Here is a 19,451-nt window from a genome sequence, read left to right as displayed (position 1 = left end):
TTTTCTCTTTGTGCATCTGTGTCCCTTGCAATGGCGATGGCGATGGCGATAGCGTAGAGGTAGAACATCCGCCTCGCGTGCAAGAGGACCAGGGTTCAAATCCTGGTGCCGCGCAATTCTCCACCGGGTACAAAAAAAAATCCGCGTGTCGATGGAATTGCATAACCAGGCCTGGAGTGCGGCCGATCTCGGTGACCAGAACCGACAACGCACTCTCTCACCAGAGCAGGATTTGGCCATCCTGGTGTAGTACTTGGCCACAACCTTCTATGATCAAACCAATTAACCCTCGGCCCTCAGTGCCCAGCGGCTGCAGAGCAACTGACCACGGCGGCGGTCAGACCTGTGACGCAGCGGAGGGTGCTAAGAATCTCTTGCTCCGGACAGGCCGCCATTGGAATCTGAACCTGGGAACGTTTAACGCTAGCAGGCAAAGGGTGGATGCAGCTGGCAAAGGATAGGGTTAATTGGAGAGACATGGGAGAGGCCTTTGCCTTGCAGTGGGTGTAGTAAGGCTGATGATGATGATGATGATGACACTGTACCCCAGCTGTGGCATATCTATACAGTCTGCGGACCTCACTTTTATGTACTAACTGTCCTGAACAATGTCGAAATCTCTCGCTCGCTCTTTGAACACCTCTTGGTTACGTAGTCACCACATTATATCTCTTCCCAACGCCTCCTTCGGGGAGTGCATGTTTCGCTTCGGTCCAGCTGTAAGGGCGACAAACCCGCGACAAACTCAAACGTTCAAGCTGCTCAAGAAAGTGCGTTCTATCTTCTCTTTCTCTCAAACCTGACGAAACTTATGCTGCTCAGGACACCACAAAGTGATCCCACTTACTCCAGCTGACGCACAGGGCCTTCTTGTCCTTCTTTTCTTTAGCCAGGACCTGATCGAGCACTTCGTTGATTATATACGAGGCCAGTAACTGGCAGGATATAGCAGGCAGTTGTGGCCCGACTGGAAGAACGAAAAAATGCTCGCTGCCATCGACAGCACAGACAGAATTAGTGATGAAAACTACAGTGGCCTGGCTCTTGTCGGCGACTCGGCTGGACTGGCATCTATGTTTCGGGCACAGTACACCTCTTACAATCCATCTGTTGTGAGGTTAGCTCGAAAATAAACTTATGGCGGACAAGCTCAAGAATACATTTTTGTATTGTAATACTTACTGATGTGAGTGCTGCAGGACTCATTCTTGAGTAAACCTTCAAGGACTGATTCCTGGAGGTCGTGATCTAGCATTGCTTGACAAACAAGTCAGGCAGTTGAGTGCTCCGACTTGGTGTGCAATATAGACAGACCAAAAGCATGTAACGTGAGCAGACTACGAAGAGTGTGGATGTGCAGTTCTAGCAGGTCACCTGGATTCGATCATGGAACGTGCTGCACGTAACGCTCAAAGAATGCATAAGCATCTGCAATAACATTTAATAAATATTGCCTACAATGTAGTGAGTTCGAAGGCTCCGTGATTCTTACTGAAAGTTTTTTAGGTAAGTATTTTTAAATTGCTTCCAAACTTCGAAATGTTTTGGAAACATAATGTTGTGCGGACACACAATTTGTTTCATATCGGTCCGTATAGCACTGCAGGGCATCGCTGCCTATAAATAGTGATAAAAAAATTGTGCGACAAAAATATGCTTGGCTGGTGGCAGCGAGAGAAAGAACCAAACGCAAGGCAAAGCGTTGAAGCAAGCATGGCGCTCTACGCTAATATCCGCATATTTTTTTATTTACGTTGAGCTTGAGTAGCCTCGCATGAAAATAAACTACCAAGTGTCCAATACTTTTGCGTGGAAAAATTTTCCCGCGCTGAATTCTTAAGGCCGCGACTGTGAGACACATCGCTGTACCAAACAAACTGCCTATTTAATCTGTTCTTTCATGTTCTCAAGCGCAGTCATCGGGCCGTTGTCTTTCTTAGAGGTTTCTTGAACAAGTTTTTTTCCAGCGCTACATAAACGAGGACACACAGGACGGCGCTGTTTTTTTTTTTTTGGGGGGGGGGGGGGGGCAGAAGGCGATGAATTTCGCTCTGCAGGTAGTGACTGCTACGGCGCTCACGAACTTCAAGGTGTTAGGCTTGATGGTTGAAACATAAAAGAAAGGGCCCAGAGTAGAAGAAAATTCAGTTAACAAAACATATTGTGGGGCTAGTTGGTGAAGTATGGTTTCTTGAAATAGTTCTTTTTCAGGCGCTACATAAACGAGGACACAGAAAGAAGTACACAGGACGGGCGCTGTGTGCTCGTTTCTGTGTCATCCTTTATGTAGCAATAGAAAAAAAAGTTCTTCAAGAAACCATGCTTATCCAACAAGCTCCACGACGTGTTTTGTTAACCGTACTTGGCAGCTCGTTTTCGAGGTGACAATAAAGCTGACATTTCAGATTCACTACTGGGATTGCAATCAGGTTTTAAAAGCGCGAATGTCAAGAACAGAGTTTTGGATGGTTTGCTAACGAACCCTGTACTCCTCCTTCCCCTCCCCCTCCCCGCTTTGGGCACTTGAGTCGGCGCGTTTCCAAGCTGTATGTCACCGGTTATACTCGCCGTCCTGAGCACAGTATTCTCGATCATGCTGTTTCGCACCGTCCATGGCATTATTTTCACCGCGACTCACCTGCCAGATGCCTTCTTGGCATTGTGCTCAAGGCATACGGCGGCGCTCTTCTTCAAAAAGGCAGTGCTTTTATGTTCAGTACACGGCTATCACTGCTAAAAAAAGAAGTTAACAAGCAGATAGAGCAAGAGCCTGTTGAGCAGTTCAAAACACACAACACAGTACTTAGTACGACGGTGTATATTGAACACAAAATACCTCGTAGCGAACATGCGGGTCATAAGATCTGCTGCATGAGCTGGAAATAATTGGCATGATTTGAAAATAACATTTATTTCGAAAAGGCTGTTGACGATGCGAAAGGTACAGCAATGTTTGCGGTAAATGCCGTTCGAAACAACTCCTCCGGCAGAACGCTTTTCTGCCGACTCATGTGACGTTGGCTTAATGCGATATTACAATCTTTGATTAGGTAGTGGTCTTGCTATACACCTGGTCCGATTTTTACCGTGTGTCTTATTTTCATTTATGTTAATTTTGCAATCCCGTACATCTTTTTCACACAGAAGCGTGGTAAAAAAGCGTTTGACGTATGATTACTGCGACGATGGGGCACGAATAGGTGAGATATTTTTGTTCTTTACAATATTCGAGATACATGCATAAGTTTTTGTGTAGAATTTGGCCTCTGAAACCATTTGCGGGCATTGTTTTCCTATGACACTAATTAGATGATCAAATAAAGTGGCACATAAAATATTTACTTTTGAAGACAGCGGCATATCATATGAATACGTCCGAATATCATTTCGTTTGGTATAGCACTCAATATTTATTGGGCCACAGGACGCTCAATATTCATGCGCACAGGTCATCACTGCAACAACCTGTGCTGGCAGCGTTTTAAATGTGCCACTGTCCCTGTATGCCTATGTTTGAAAGATTTCAGCGCTTCATGATTGACTAATACAAACCACTTGGATATGTATCTTTGCAGAACTTCCCATGGGATTATTTCAACCCCCTTTTTATGAAAAAGGACTCCCATGGTGAGCTTTTCATCTGTTCGGGAAAATAAAGATAATTTTGAAACCCATTTTGAGCGATGTCGAAAAAACGCAGCCACCTTTTTACTGAGCAGCTCATTAGTTCCATGTGTGAACAGGAAAACTAGCACAGATATCTTCACTTTTGCATGTGGCACCTTCCGTTTATTCTTGGTGATGAAAACTACGCCATGTTATTCCTACATGCAACTTCGTACAGCTGCTTCATTGAAGAAAGTTCCCCAACTTTTATTTTGTTTGCAGCCCAGTGGCTTAGAAAAATTGCTGACAGGCATGGATAAGTCAGGCGATGAAAAACATCCAATTTTCATATCCAGAGCACAGTTCTGTGGGCTGCGTGGAAAATACTGTGCCTCCGGTATAATAATAAAAAAAATCTCAGTCGGAGCAGATTCTTCAGCATCGTGCATAAACGCAAAAAAGGAGAAGAGCACACGCAAGGTTCTTTTAGCAACCGAAGCTGGTGTTTGGTATCAACATTTAGTTCTGAATGTTAGTGGTTTTGTGTAGCACCAGGGTTCTAGTTGTTCACCTGTCAACGGTTTATGGTGAAAGTAAGCGCGAAAAGAAGAAGGACCAAAGGTAGAGGCCAAACGCGGAACGAGCGCTTTGCGTCGCTCGGGTCGTGTCTTGCCTCTTCCTTTTGTCCTTGGTCTTTTCGCGCTTACTTTCACCATGAATCAAATTAAACTCGCCAAACTTTCCACCTTACTGCTCTCAATGGTGTTTAACGAAAGTTTTTGGAGCAAGTTGCACTGCTGAAAACTGCCTTCTTGGAATTCGCCCGTCGTCCATTGCTCTAAATATTCCCGAAGCAAAAATTGAACAGTACGATAGGAGCAATGTCTTTGCTTGGCTATGCATAATGTAATCCATTTTCGACAGCAAGTGAAGTTGTATATAAGTAGTTTTAAACGTAGCTAAGTGCAGGCTACAATTACAAACTTTCCCACACGAAATAAAATGCCACTATACTAGTGCGCAATGATTTTGAGCCAATGAAAGGCGCTCAGTGCAGAACCAAGCGTCGTTTATGTGAGTTTTTTAAAATTGGCAATATTCCAATAATTTCGTCTAACGGCTTCTTACCGCAACAGCTGTTAAGCGGCCGTTCCTTGGTTTTGCGTGTACTGGTAGCAGCAGTAGTAGTAGCCATAATTACTGGTTGGAGTGCTTCCATAGGTACTGCCGGGTGGTTACTGTGAAATCAAGCGAATATGACTAGTGGAATAATGCGGCACTTGAGAGTGGTTTCCTTCAGGACCGTCCTGAGGGTGGTTATGATTATTCAAGAAGGAACTCAGGGCCCCGACCGCGGACGAATGCGCAGCCTCGGAGTGGTTACAATAGAAGGAGGAGGGTATGGCTAGGGCGTAATAAGGTGCAACCGGAGAGTGGTTGCCACGAGAAGGACTTCAATGGTAGGTACGGTGGTATGAGGCAGGCAAGTCCTGGGAGGAGCCAACCGAAGGATTGCTGTCCCGTGATCCATCCAAGGAGTGTTTACCGTGGAAGGTGGGAGAGTGTGGCGAGAGCAGAAGAATGTAGCATTGTCTGTCTGTAGAATTTTCTGCGGAATTCGCTTCGCGAGGTGAGGCAAGCCCGGACGTTGGACAGGAAAGCCCCACTAATTTTCTAGAGAGTTCTCGTGACAAGGTATAAGGCGCGCTCGGCAGCTAACCTCTTATGAATATTACTATCAAATTCTTTGCTCCAATATAGCGTGAAATGAAAATACCTACACAGCTGTCGCTGAATCTCGCGTTATACAATGGTAACAGTGGAAAGGGTCTTTTTATTTGATTCCTTCGTTGTTCGCGTCCCTGAAACAGGACACAACCTAATGAAGGTTAGGGAACTCAGGAGGTATTGCACAGCTCTTGGAGTGTCTAAATTCCAAAAATTCTTTTCATACTACGACAGCATGGTCACCGTTGAGCCAGCCAGAATAAATGCAAATAAGTATCAAAGGTGGATACCAAATATGTTTCAAACGAGTGATACAGCATTTTTGAGGTGGGTTATTTCCAGTTGGAATTAGGTTGCTTCACACTGAGCTCTGGTTGCGAATAAGTGCATACTATCAACATTAGCGCCTCTTCTTTAAACTTGCCAGTTGCAGACAGCCTTTGATTATACAGGCAGGGGATTTCACCCCGGCTATTGCGCAGTATTAGTTTTGCTTACCAATAATCCCACTCATGAAACTGAACACTGAATTTTCTTTTTTCAGGTCCGTCAACTTCGGTGGTTTTGGGTCATTTTTTGGACACGTACTAATCCATACTGTTCTAAAGAAAGGTAACAGACTGGCAGAAACACGCACGTTTCCTGCGCTGAAGTGCTGCATGATTTTCTTCTTAGAAATCACCCCATATCAATAAGGACACACTTTTTTTCGTACTATCCTTTCTATAACGGCCTCTTTAAGTAACCGCTGAGCCACATCTGTTTATGCTGTGAGAGTAGTTTGGCACGGCGCTATTCTAAAACGCTCGTATTTGTTGTTATGCACACAATTATATTCTGTGCGAACAAAAAGAAAATGTATTATGCATAACTGTCATCTTAGCAGCTGTAAAAACGGCCTATATTTATAAACAAACGCTTTGCGAACAAATATCAGTGCAAAGCAGGAACAAAACAAAGTAAACGGTGCAGTGACGCTAACAATTGAGCGCAGGTGGTGCTCCAGTTGGGCAGTATAGGTAGAAAATATACTGCCCAAAGATTGGCTTCCGGGACAGGATTGTGTCTGATTGTGCATCGTCAGTGCTATAAATTTGCTGACGTCGAGAGGACCCTTTCTGATTGCCCTTATGTAGCTAAGGAGGTTTGGAAGTGCTACAGAGGCTAATTAAAAAAAAACTAAAGAACCACTTTGAGCCATGCGGTTTTGAAATGAATATTCATGCGTCGGAGGTGGCAGCTGACCTGTAATGCTTAAAAAATTCTTCTACGATAATACATTTACACACACCTGAGGGACAATCGGCGGCTTCTTAAGAGTCAATATGGGTTTTAAAAAATGGACTACAGAATTGATTATTTGATAATTGGTGTATTCGCTAGTATGTTTCGTGTTTTGTGATGTCCCGAAGTTTCATTTGTGAAATCGACAGGGATAAGCTCTGAAGGAAGTTATTTCATGAACCACGACGACAGCGCATTGCGAAGAATCTTTAGAACGTGTTCCTGCTCTTGACAACAAAGAGCGCACAACACGACAGAGACGAAGGCGGAAAAAAGACACAGACAAGGGCTAATATTCAGTTTTCATTAATATTGATTACGTTTCTAAATTGCTCAAGCCCACACCTTATTAAGCCTCGTTTTTTCGGGTTACTTTTTTTCTCCCAAAATGATTCCTTGCATAGCCTACTTCTTTGTCACTGTTATCTATTTGGCTCCGCTTTTCTGTCACTCATAAGCTCATAGTGCACGTGAAATGTACTGCCTTTTCAGATTTGGCCATTCAAAATTTCTTGTAGTAAATTTTGTCATTACAGATAAGTGAACTGACTCTGCATCACGAAAATTTGAAATCAAAATTTGTGCATTGCGAAAAAATTCTACTTATGTCTTGAACCTTTATGTAGTAAAGTCAGCGCGAACCGCGCAGCATCTCGAACAATGGTCGGCAGTGAACAACAACGTTTATTGCCCAGAACCGCGATTATATACCCTCTCGTACTGAGAGGGTTACAGAAGAGGGAGAGAAGCATGAACGATAGGAACTCAGGCCAATAGGGGGGCGTGCGGCTGCCTTCGCTGGTCAGCACAAACCAAACAATTACAACATTTCTCCTCCCTTAAAATTGAAACCGCTGTACCGGTTTTCTTATTCTGGTCGATCGTCTGAGCGTGGGCTGCAGGGGGTCAGTCAATCCCGCCGGAACCACTGGACGCTCCGTGATTGCTGGAGATGGTACTTCACTCTGGTCGGCTGCTAGCGGCTGAGGGCTTTGTTCTTGTTCCGACCCAGTGGTACTGGGCGTATGCACAGGTGACAGATCCGCACTGGTCACCTGGTCAGGACCGCCTTCTAACTGCGCTCTTGCAGTGGCCTCTACAGACGCAGTCCCTGGCGTAAACTCTTGACGACGGCGGACTTGGTCGACGTGGCGCTGCACTGCTCCGGTTGGCGTGTTCACTGTTACCATTCTCGCCCCCGAAGTGGTCTGTACCCTCCCAGGCACCCATCTTTTGCCGGTGCCGTAATTTCGCACGTATACGCTGCTGCCTGGCGAGATGGTCCAGTCGTGAGCGTCCGACGACGAGTCCACAGCTCTGGGTGGGAGACATGTGTCTAGTCGGGAACGCAGCTGATAGCCGAGAAGCATCTCGGAAGGTGACCTTCCTTCTCTTTGGGCGGTCCGCCTGTAATTGAATAACAACCGCATGAGGTTATCTTCCAGCTGTCCGTCTCCCATTTTCCGCAACCCGTCCTTCACGGTCCGAACCGCTCTTTCTGCTGCTCCGTTAGATTGGGGATGGAAAGGCGCAGTGCGCAGGTGCACGATATTGTTTTTCGATATGAAAGTGGCGAATTCTTGACTTGTGAATTGTGTGCCATTATCGGACACGATTGTGCGTGGCACGCCAAACCGGCAAAACATGCTCCTTAAGCATCGGATTGTACTAGCTGTATTTGCGTGCTGCAAGGGTACTGCTTCAATCCACTTCGTGTGGGCATCAACCACTATTAGTATCATCTTGCCTGCTAACGGGCCTGCAAAATCGATGTGTATACGAGACCACCGGACCGCTGTCTTTGGCCAACTCACTGGTGGGGCTGCCGTAGGCATTGGCAGGCTTTGCACGCAGTTGCGGCACTGCGCAGACAAGTTTTGAATGTCCCTGTCCAGGCCTGGCCACCAAAATAATGACCGCGCGACTGATTTCATTGACGAGGAGCCCTGATGCGTTTCATGTAGCAGCTGCAGCATCCGTTCCCGCGCTTTCCGCGGTATCACCACTCTGTTGCCCCAGTAGATCAGACGGTGAGCCAACGATAGCTCCAGCTTACGATCAAAAAACGGCAACAAGTCTGGCGCCATTCCTTTAGTGGTTTGAGGCCATCCATGCAAAATGAAGTGCGTGACACTGGCTAACATCGGGTCCTTGGCCGTCAGCTCCTGCAATTCGTGCGTCGTCACTATACCTTCTTCCAGGGATTCCAATGAAAGGACATATTCCGGCGGTTCACCATCGGTCCCCGGTTCCATAGTCGGCGCTGGTAGCCTGCTGAGGGCATCTGCTGTCAGCAGCTGTTTCCCTGGCACGTACTGTAGCTTGTACTGGTAGCCACCCAAGAATAGCGCCCACCGTTGAATTCGCGCGGCAGCCATCGGTGGCGTCTGGCGGTCAGGTCTGAGCAGTCCCAGCAGTGGTTGATGGTCGGTCACCAGGGTAAACTGCCGACCTAGAAGATAGTCACGAAAGCGAGAAACGCCAAAGATGAGGGCTAGTGCTTCTCGCTCCAGCTGCGAGTAGTTTTGTTCTGCTTTTGTAAGTGTTCTGGAACGGAACCCAATTGGCCTGTGCTCATTTCCTATCGAATGAAACAGCACTGCGCCCACACCATACGGAGATGCGTCACACTCTAGTTTCAGCTCCTTGTTAGGATCAAAATGCACGAGAATTTGTGCATTTTTGAGGCTTTGTTTAGCTCGCTCGAACGCCAACTGCTGCGGCTGTAGCCACTCCCAACGGCTTCCTTTTTCCATGAGCCGATATAACGGGCTGAGCACAGTCGACATATTCGGCAGAAACCGTGCGTAGTACGTGAGCATACCAAGGAACGAACGTAGCTCGCTCACGTTACTCGGGCGCGGGGCTTGCATGATGGCGTCTACGTTCTTTTCCATAGGGTGTAGGCCTTGCCGATCGATACGATGCCCGAGGTAAGTCACTGAAGGCTGCCGGAACTTGCATTTGTCGGCCCTAAGCTTGACACCATGCTCTCGGAATCGTTCCAACACTTTCTTGAGCCGCGCTTCCTTGTCCCCTTTGCCTTCTGACACTAACACGTCGTCAAGGTAAGCTTGGACGCCTGGTAGCCCGCCGAGTACAGCGTCCATCTTCCTTTGAAATATAGCTGGGGCAGAAGCTATACCAAACGGGAGTCTGTTGTAACGAAAAAGTCCGCGATGTGTGTTAATGATACAAAATCCGCGTGACGCTTCGTCAAGGGGCACTTGGTTGTACGCGTCCTTCAAATCCAAGGTGCTAAAGTATTCACCTCCATTTAAGTTTGCGAACATGTCCTCGATCACTGGAAGAGGGTAATGCTCGATATCACAGGCAGGGTTAAGCGTGACTTTGAAGTCTCCGCATATTCTTACGGTGCCATCTTTCTTCAAGACAACTACGATGGGCGTAGCCCATTCTGAATGTTGCACAGGAGATAAGACACCAAGGGACAATAACCGATCAATTTCACGAGAGACCTTATCACGGAAAGCGTAAGGAAGTGATCTGGCCTTACAGAATTTCGGTGTCGCCGTTTCCTTTAGTTTTAGGCTGGCTGGCGGTCCCTTGATGAGCCCCTGGTCTATCGAAAAAAACATCCTTATACTCAGCGAGCAGTCTGTTCACCATGTGGTCACTCGGCGTGTTTCCTGTTGTCGAATCCGGCGCAGTGAGTTCTTCCATCGTAACACCCGTCTTGCAAAGTGCCGCAATCAGATCGCGGCCGCATAGACTCGGTCCTGAACAGTCAAGCACCACGAGTGGACAGGTTACAGACACGTTCTTGAATTGCACCGGAAGTTCAAGTTCGCCAAGCACCGGCAGTTGTCCCGCGTAACATGACAACTTCACATGCGGCGATTTCAAGCGTGGCCACTGCGCTCTGAGTCGGTCGTAAACGTTCCGTGATATGACGCACACCGGGGATCCTGTGTCCACTTCCATGTCCAGATCTATTTCCCCCCACCGAAATGTGCGGCGTAACGGTGGTTCCAGGCCGTTTTTCCTACCAGAAATTAGCGTCCAGATGTGTGCCTCATCCTTGTTCTCGTTTCTAGACGCGGTTTCAACTGTCAGTGTCTTGACACTCGCGGTTCGCCTAGCAGCATTTTCATCTGTTCTCGCCCTGTAGCATTTCTTCGCCAAATGACCACGTTGCCTGCAGCGGAAACACCGTGCGTTAGCCCAGCGGCAGGCGTTATCATCGTGCTTCGTGCTTCCACATCGTCCGCACTCTTGCGCTGCCCCGCTGGTATCTCGCGACGAAGAGCGATGACTGGCTTGCATTCTTAGCACCGTTGGTGGTGCTCCACTGATATCGTTTGCATCGTTCTCGGCTGTTTCTGCTGCTATTGCCAGCGCTTCGGCCTCCTCCAGAGTCAAGTCTTTCTTCGCCAGTAACTGCTTGCGTAGGTTAGTTGAGCGTACACCGCAAACAATTCTATCCCGCAGCATTCGGTCTAGCGCACTCCCAAAGTTGCAGCCGTCTGCTATGCGCCGTATTTCGACCAGAAATGCGCGCACTGCCTCACCCTCTTGCTGGCAACGGGTGAAAAATTTATAGCTCTCCGCTATCTCGTGACGCTTCGGGTCGTAGTAGCTGTTTAAAGCTGCGACTGCTTCATCATAGGTGAGGGAATTCGGTGTCCGGGGTGCAATCCGTCCCGCTAACACTTGCACCGTCTGCGTGCTGAGTGCTGCCACAAGCAAGGCTCGCTGCTGCTTTGAGTCAGTAATAGCATTGGCTTCAAAATATGCTTCTGCCCTTATAAGGTACGCTTTCCACTTATCTGACGTGTCGTCGAAGGTCGGGAGCTGCAGGCTGGTCATAGTTCTCGTCGGTGCTTCAAGTTGCGACAGGCTGTCGGCTTCAAATTTTACCGCATGGGTAGTTTCCGCACTCGTCGCCACTGTAGTAAAGTCAGCGCGAACCGCGCAGCATCTCGAACAATGGTCGGCAGTGAACAACAACGTTTATTGCCCAGAACCGCGATTATATACCCTCTCGTACTGAGAGGGTTACAGAAGAGGGAGAGAAGCATGAACGATAGGAACTCAGGCCAATAGGGGGGCGTGCGGCTGCCTTCGCTGGTCAGCACAAACCAAACAATTACAACACTTTAGCACCCAGTAGAAACGAAATTATAATTAACCCAGCGGCTTGTCACATTTTCTCAACTCTGCAACCTTGTTACCAATAATCAGAGGAAAAATATATAATACAGAAACACTTTTGTGGAGATCTAAGAATGAAAATTTCTTGGCGTGGTCACAATATGTTTCCAAAATAAAATAAAATGTGGTAATAAACTTGCTGTACCAATATTACGAAATAAATAAATGAACTAAACGCCACATGCCCCCTTAAATGGTGTTGCGCGTATTTTGTCAAAATGAAATGCGTTTACAAGCCCCCTATCACTTTGTTTATTGTGTTGGAAATAATTTCGCTCCCTTCCATTATGAGGGGAACAGCCATCTTTCCGACAATGCATGCTCTTTTACGTCGACAGCTCTCTATGCCCCACAGATATCTTCAGTTCCCAGTGCCATTCTTTTCAACCAGACCCTCAATGCCCGATATAAGAATTCCCTGGGATCCCAGAATACATCGTCATGATATCATCAGCAATGTATGAATAGTGGAATCTATAAATGCTTGCCGTTTTCAGGGGGTTTACGGTCGTTTTCACATATGCAGGGCTTTTCAAGGTACGCTCTCAGGTTGTTCAAAAAAAAAGTAAGTGTTCTATATGCTATGTATATGTACCGACGGGGGCCGTATAGTCTCTGACCAACCTGCAAGTTTTGGGACCGGCACAATGCATCTCTCGACACCAGCAGTTACATCCTTAGGTGCGCTCGCATACTGCGCGCCACAGTTGAGAACCTGCAGGTTGGTTATAGGCTTCTGACCTGGAATGTATAGGCTTTATATAATATATCATTAAGTTTTGGCTCCTCAAGCATAAAATTGAGCTCGCGGTGTTGAAACATATTATTTGAGTACCAATCAAAACAATACAAAATGAGCACTAAGTAGTTTCTGCCTGTAATGTGAATTGCAGGAGCATATCAAAGCACAAATCGATTCAAACGTTTAAAATCACAGGGAAGCGCTTTTATGCGGCGCCAATTCTGCTAGCTACAATTTTTCACATAGTGTTGTTTTATGCTCCATAGCAAAAAGAGAAAGCAAATTACAGTGCATTTTGCGTGAATTACGAGGAAACTGAAGATTTCTTCTTTGTGCCATTACTAGTAATATCGCAAACCTGGTTAGCAAACTTTGACATCATTTTCGTCAGAGGCACCTTATCTGGCCAAGTTTCGAAGGGTTTGTGGGAGTTTAAATAATACTGTTAGGGCTGAATACTCTAATAATGCCATGAAAATTTTTTCATGGCAATAGAAATTGTTTTTTTATGTCGGTGCTCATTTAGCGTGCACAGGAACATCTAAAATAATAATTACACAAAGAAGGATAGAAATCAAAACTGCACGAATATATGGCCGACAGAAGCCGGCAAAAGGCGAATGAGATATTATTGTGGTAAAAAACTGAAAAGGGAAGCGTAGAGTAGTTTAAATAAACGAGGATCCGCGAGAGATAAGAATCAATCATCTGTGGGATATAAAGATAAATTGGCGTAGAGTCAAATATGAGGAGCAAGCAGAGCTCACGGAATTTGTAGTGCAAGCGAAACAAAACAAAATATTCCGAGAAATTAACTAATATCAGTGCGTTTTTTACCAAGGCAAATACCGACAAACGGGTCAAAGAAAGTATTTTAGTGCAAAAGCACTACTTAACACCTTCAAAACAACAAAGAATCTTGAGTGAAGCCTTGGTGCAACTCGGTTAAGCTTGGGTTAGTTCGGTGGAGTGTCGCCCTCGCTGTAGCCTATGGGAGGGGGGCGTCATGCCAGCTGTTGGCGAGTGGAGAGTGTGTGAAGATGATGAGCAAGAAACGCTGTTGTGTATACACGGAGATATCAGAACGAAGAGGAAAAGAATATATACATGCTTTTGCACGTCAACTCGATTTAACTACATTAAAACCCTTCAATGTTTTTATACCATGTTAGAACTAAGCTTTTCAACTAAGCTTTCTGAACTCAAGTTGGAAAGGGTAGCCCATGTGCAGGACACTGTCGCTTAAAGGAAAAAGAGAGAAAGCTAATAGGGCTGGTGTTACGTCGGCACGCAGGAAACGTAAAACATTGTCAGCAGTGGCTAAGCCGGCAGTCGATATGAAAAGTGCCGTGACAAGTATTCTAAAAGCAGAAATGATATCTCGGGTTTAGCGGATATAAACCGGGGAAAGCACTCACAACCAGCGTGAACTCCCTATCGGGGCAATCTTTCTCTATTTGGAAGAGGGAGTTACGTGGAGAAAAAATACATTCTTCGGCACACTTTATATAAGCGCACTGTTGGATGTGCACGCTGCGTATTAATTAGAAAGAGCATATTTAAATTGCAGGAGGACGAGCGACAAAAATGATGTGATAGCCAAATGTTTTGGGGATAAAAAATATTATGACAGCAAAAAACGTTAGACTCTTTAAACCTCCGCACAGCGTTAAAGGCTAGCATAGCACAAGAAATTCTCTCTCTTACAAATTAGAACAGAGCGGAAGCTGAGTCGAAAACTGTAAGGTATCTGTAACGGCTGTACAGGTACCATAGTCCTTAAAGTTTTCGTAGTCCTTAAAAAATTGCAATGAAGGAGGGTGTCAGGCAGGCCGACACACTTTCACCAATGGTATTCACTGCCTGTTTACAGGAGGTATTCAGAGACCTAGGTTGGGAACAGATGGGGATAAGATTTAATGGAGAATACTTAAGAAATATGCGATTCGCTCATGACGCTGCCTTGCTAAATCACTCAGATAATGAATTATACAGCATGATCCGTAAGTTTGACAGGCAGAGTAGAGCGGTGAGTCTCAAAATAACATGGAGGAAACCAAAGTAGTGCCAAAAAGTCTCGGAAAGAAACAGCAGTTTAAAATTGGTAGCGATGTACTGGAAGTCGTAAGCGAATACGGCTACTTATGGCAGGTAGTGACCGCAGATCCGAATCACCAACGCGAAATAACTAGAAGAATAAGAATGGGCTCAACGCAGTTGCCTGTTATCCCAGATCATGAATGGCAGTTTACCAATACCCATGAAAAGAAAAGTACCGCCGTGAGCACGCTTATCACGAACTCTCGATTGCACGTCCTGCACTGATATTACAGCCGCTGAGCGCTGGATGCTGAGTCCGAGACCATGCTGCACGGTGTGTTTGCGGCTGTTGGCGATAGCAGGTGCCCAGCTTCCACCCTAATAGTGTCTCAAACACAGCGGCCGATTACCGAGCGGCGCTAATGTCGGTGGAAGACACCCGCTCGAGCGTTCGTGTTAAGCGTGCTGATGGCGGTACATTAAATCACGGCCTTACTGGTGATCACCTATGAGGTACAAATGTCGAAGACAACGAAAAGGTTTAAACTTAAAGATAACACACAGAGCTAAGTGCATGAAAGTGATAGGCGTAAAGACAATGGAGAACATGACTACGGAGTGAGTTACAGAACAAATGTGGGTTAAAGACGTCCTACTCGAAATCTAGAGGAAGAAATGTGCTTCGGCAGGGCATGTGATGCGAAGGCAAGATCACAGATGGCCCTCAAGAGTAATGTACTAAATTCCAAGAGAAGGCAAGTGTAGCAATGAGCTGCTTAAAGTGAGTTGAGTATCAGATTAAGAATTTTGCGCAGATAGACTAAGTGAGGCTGGCGCAAAACAAAGCTAATTGGAAAGACATGGGAGAGGCCTTCGGCCTGCAGTGGGCATAATAAAACTGATGATGATGTTGTTGATCTCTAATATTCGAAAATTTAAACTCAATTGATAACAAATATTAAAGTTCCAATGATTTCCACAATCATAATGCAGTATACCAAAACTGATAACTTAGACAAGGATCCATCTAAAGATAAAAAAAGCTGTGTTTCATATGTTCTGATTTCTATGCATTGGAAAGTAAAAGGTTGATTCCAAAGCATCAGCAGTTATTTTTTTGGGACATAACTGGAGCGAGCGTGAAAAGCACAAACACATAAGAAAGAAGCACTCTGAGACCCTGGCAACTGCTACTGTGGATGTTTCTTGGTTTCTATTTCTTTGTCGTGTGTTCGGGGTTTACGCTGCAGTTGTGCACCAACAGAGTAACGAAGTTGCTCGAAAGCTCGAAATCTCTTGATCCAGTGAAGTGACTGTTCATATTTGTGTTCCGGAACCGCTTACTCACTCGTTTATTTAACTTTCAAATTTATAATTGAGTTTTGTATATTTTCGGCATATTTTTGAAGTTTTGTGGCTCTGTATATACACATATTAAAAAAAAACAAGTGTATTGGCGCTTGGTTGCATAGGATACCCAATTTCGCAGTAAGATGCTCGTTTTTGCCCAATGAGTGACGCAAGAACAGTCTAAACAGAAATTAGTAAAAATGAAGTAAGCTGTCCTTTAGCCACTGCCTTTATATAAAAGAAAGGGCGCTAGAGGCCAGCTTCCTCTCTTTTTACTCCTATATAGTCATATTAGTGTTTAAAGCCTGGGTGTTGTACGCTGAATCATACCTGCAATTTACTATTTTTCCATTTTCGGATTGATAAAACTGATTTCGAGATAATACCCCACCATTATTGCTTTTATAACTATTATATGCACCTGTAATATTCTGTGCGGTGCGCTTCGGCACAAAGCGGTCCGATAGACGCCTCCTTTTAGAGCCTCTTCACTGAAGGTCGTGTTTAGCCTTGCCTTTCGTTTCTACAGAAGACCAGCGCCCTAAAGCTCACCTGTTTAGTTGTAACTGAAGTTTAGATGTTCATCTAGGAGCGTGGTTTTTGCCACAAACTATTTCAAGAGACGCTGCCTTTCAAAATACACTGAATAAAACTTTTGCATGATATCACACAAGTTTCCGCTGGCCTGAAGGAGATATTGTGAAGGTGGAATAATCATTGCAGTGTAATTCCTCAGATGAGTGACGAAGGTAGAAACGCTATTGAGGACCTATTAGTGCAACACGAAGACATGGTCGGTGATTTGCGTTTATTTCGAGAAATCTGGGTCTGCGTCAGCTGTAAGAAGGTAGTTAAAAATTCTAAAATCAAGTTTTTGGCAGTGTAAACTTAAAATGATCGTGAAATTTCGTACATAGATAGGGGTTAGTAGATCTAAGAAACATAATCAATATTGATCTGTGGGCCTTTAAGGCTAATAAAATAATTAGTATTTGCCATTCTGCATAGATCTTGACATTTTATCGTTGCCTTTTCTCAAAAGGTGTAAACGCTGGCAACGGCGGTAGACTCCTCGACATTTTGAAGTTGGACGTTCCTATAAGTTTTATAGACAATCTGTTGACTTGGCAACATCAGTTCAGCATCAAGAAAATTTGAAAAGATTGACCGTGGCGCCGTTTTTGGACATCAAGAGCGCGTACGACAATCAAACACATCAGGTCATTTTGGACGCATTACAAGCTGCTGAGAATGGAGGCTGCTAGCTCATCTGGATACGCAGCTATTCGACAGAGATGCCGTATTTTGTCCAGATTGAGGACAGGCCAACCTCTTTACATCTAAATTAACGCGGGGTCACACAAGGTGGAGTGCTGAGCCCAACTCTCTTCAACGTGGCTCTCATCGGCCTGTTTGAGTCATTGCCACGATCTGTTCAGATCTCAATATATATCGACTATATCTGAATTTGGACATCAAGTGTGACCAGTCCCCAAGTTTGTGCGAAAATTCAAAAAGCGGCAACGATACTGACGTCTTACCATCGTCAGGGGGGCATAAATATTTCGACCGAGAAATGTTCACTCATGGTGTTCACACGCAAAAAAATGACAAGTTACCCTACAAGTCAGCTGGTCGGCCTGGCCGGGTTGAGCTCTCCGCCCCCGTCATTAAACCTCTTAAATAGACGCCCCAGACTTGCTCAGTGCCTGCTGAGTACGTAACAGTTGTGGTGGACATTGCTGGGTGCCAACACGGATACCTCTCGTCCTCGACGGAGCAGCACAGTTGTTGGATTACTTGCCATTTCATTGGATGAGCCCCAGGACCGCGACGCCGAGCAAGCAGCAACCACGGGGAGCCACTGGCAGCATCACCGTCAACCGCGCACCTTTGTTGGAAGGGTCGATGAAGACGTCGACGTTGGCTCACTAATTACGAGCGGGTAAGTCGGTGCAGCCGAGGGGATGCTACTGCAAAGCTAGCCGACGCCTTATTCTTTTTGGAAGCGAAGTGCTGATTCGGTTCGACAACCATGAAGACTGCTTTCCAACGTGGGAACGTTTTACAGCAGTGATCAAGAACTGTTTTCGTGACGGATATGCCAAAGAGAAACGCGCCGAACAAACGCTGCTTCAACGGGCCCAATTGCCTGGTGAGACTTGAAACATGTACATCGAAGACATCGTAAAAATATGCAGGGTAGTGAATCCACGAATTTATGAAGAAGATAAGATTGTACACATACTGAAGGGGATTGCTGCAGATGTCTACAACTTCCTTACTAGCAAAGACAGTTTGAAGTGTATGGCTGACGTCATCAAGCATTGCAGAACGTTCGAGGCCTTGAAGTTTCGTCGCACTGTCCCAAAATTTGGGCGCCTGGCCAATGTCACACCCGTCGCCAGCGTTGACGTCGCTGCTCCAGTTTTAATGGCTGACATGATTCGCCAGATTGCACGCGAGGAAATCATCCGGCATCAAGACCCTGTGCGCCATGATGACGTCCAGCAGGACGGTTGCACATCGCAGGCAGCGCCTGCAACGCCATCCACTTCTTTAGTTCCAGCTGGCGGTGCGTAGAACTTCGCCTGTCGGAGACCTTGCGGTTTACTGCCCCCTACCAGTCTGTGAGAAGATGGCGCGCCTGCACAGGCGACTTAGCACGACAACAGCCTCGACCTGACTACAACCTTGTTCTGACCCCGCTTGCCTGGCGCCATACGTTGCCCACTGGCGCCCTCCACCTTTGTGTTACCGCTGTGACATGACCGGACATACATCCCGATATTGCCGCCAACGAGGCTCGATGCAACAAGACCACCGCCCGTGGCCGGACACTTATCTCATCCCCGATGTTGAAATTCAGCATGAAACGCACACATCGTTTTGTGGTAGCTACCGTGTGGCATTGCAGCGAAATGCCTCGTCTGCCTCTGACCGCAGCCTGACACCACCACCTTCACGTCAACGACGCTCACCACCCCCCCGGCGCCGCTCTATCACTCCGAGAAACTAGACGGCGCGGCCGATAGAGGTGAGGCTGCCGACGAGTCGGTGCCATCAATCCCTCTTCCCGTGTTTATGCTAAAGTACAAACTTGAAGTGCTTATCGACGGACGAAATTCTAACTATGACATTGGTAGACACCGGTGCGACAGTATCTGTAATGAGTTTTGCCTTTAAAAATACTCTGGGGCGTCTGTTTATGAGGTCTAGTGACGGTGGCGGACAGCTCAAACCCAGACAGGCTGACCAGCTTCTATCTGCTGCACACTTCTGATTTCCTCTGCTTCGTTGTCGACACAAAGCACGTTACAAAATTAATGGCAATGCCATTCCCTATGAGAGAAGCCATCGCTTCCTTGGCATTGCTATCGACAGGAACCTTTCGTGGAGTCCCCATCTCTACGGCATGAATAAGAGACTGACAGCGATTGTTCATATCATCTCCTTCCTCGGGGGAAAGTCCGGGGGTGCATCACCGCAATGGATGCTTGACCAGTACCGTTCGCTGTTGCCGGGC

At 46.2% G+C, this 19,451-nt stretch overlaps 2 protein-coding genes across 2 annotated transcripts in view; one reads left to right on the top strand and one right to left on the bottom strand.

The window, feature by feature from the left end:
- Positions 1-19,451, top strand: part of LOC144103825 (endothelin-converting enzyme 1-like) — a 176,128-nt gene that overhangs the window by 115,570 nt on the left and 41,107 nt on the right. Inside the window, exons 12-14 of the mRNA XM_077636526.1 lie at positions 3,145-3,200; positions 3,576-3,627; positions 5,879-5,946. Of these exons, the coding sequence (XP_077492652.1) occupies positions 3,145-3,200; positions 3,576-3,627; positions 5,879-5,946 (176 nt within the window). The remainder of the gene's footprint in view (positions 1-3,144; positions 3,201-3,575; positions 3,628-5,878; positions 5,947-19,451) is intronic.
- LOC144105106 (uncharacterized) lies at positions 10,132-11,496 on the bottom strand. Its single transcript, XM_077638289.1, has one exon. The coding sequence runs from the start codon at positions 11,446-11,448 to the stop codon at positions 10,132-10,134; it is 1,317 nt and encodes a 438-aa protein (XP_077494415.1). The 5' UTR covers positions 11,449-11,496.

This window comes from Amblyomma americanum, chromosome 9, assembly GCF_052857255.1.
Source record: "Amblyomma americanum isolate KBUSLIRL-KWMA chromosome 9, ASM5285725v1, whole genome shotgun sequence".
NCBI lineage: Eukaryota > Metazoa > Arthropoda > Arachnida > Ixodida > Ixodidae > Amblyomma > Amblyomma americanum.
Note: the sequence above shows the minus strand (reverse complement) of the source record. Positions and strands in the feature narration are given on the sequence as shown.

Bases quoted from the DNA above. Each gene is read 5' to 3' on its own strand.
- LOC144105106 (XM_077638289.1), bottom strand. From the start codon at position 11,448: ATGACCAGCCTGCAGCTCCCGACCTTCGACGACACGTCAGATAAGTGG.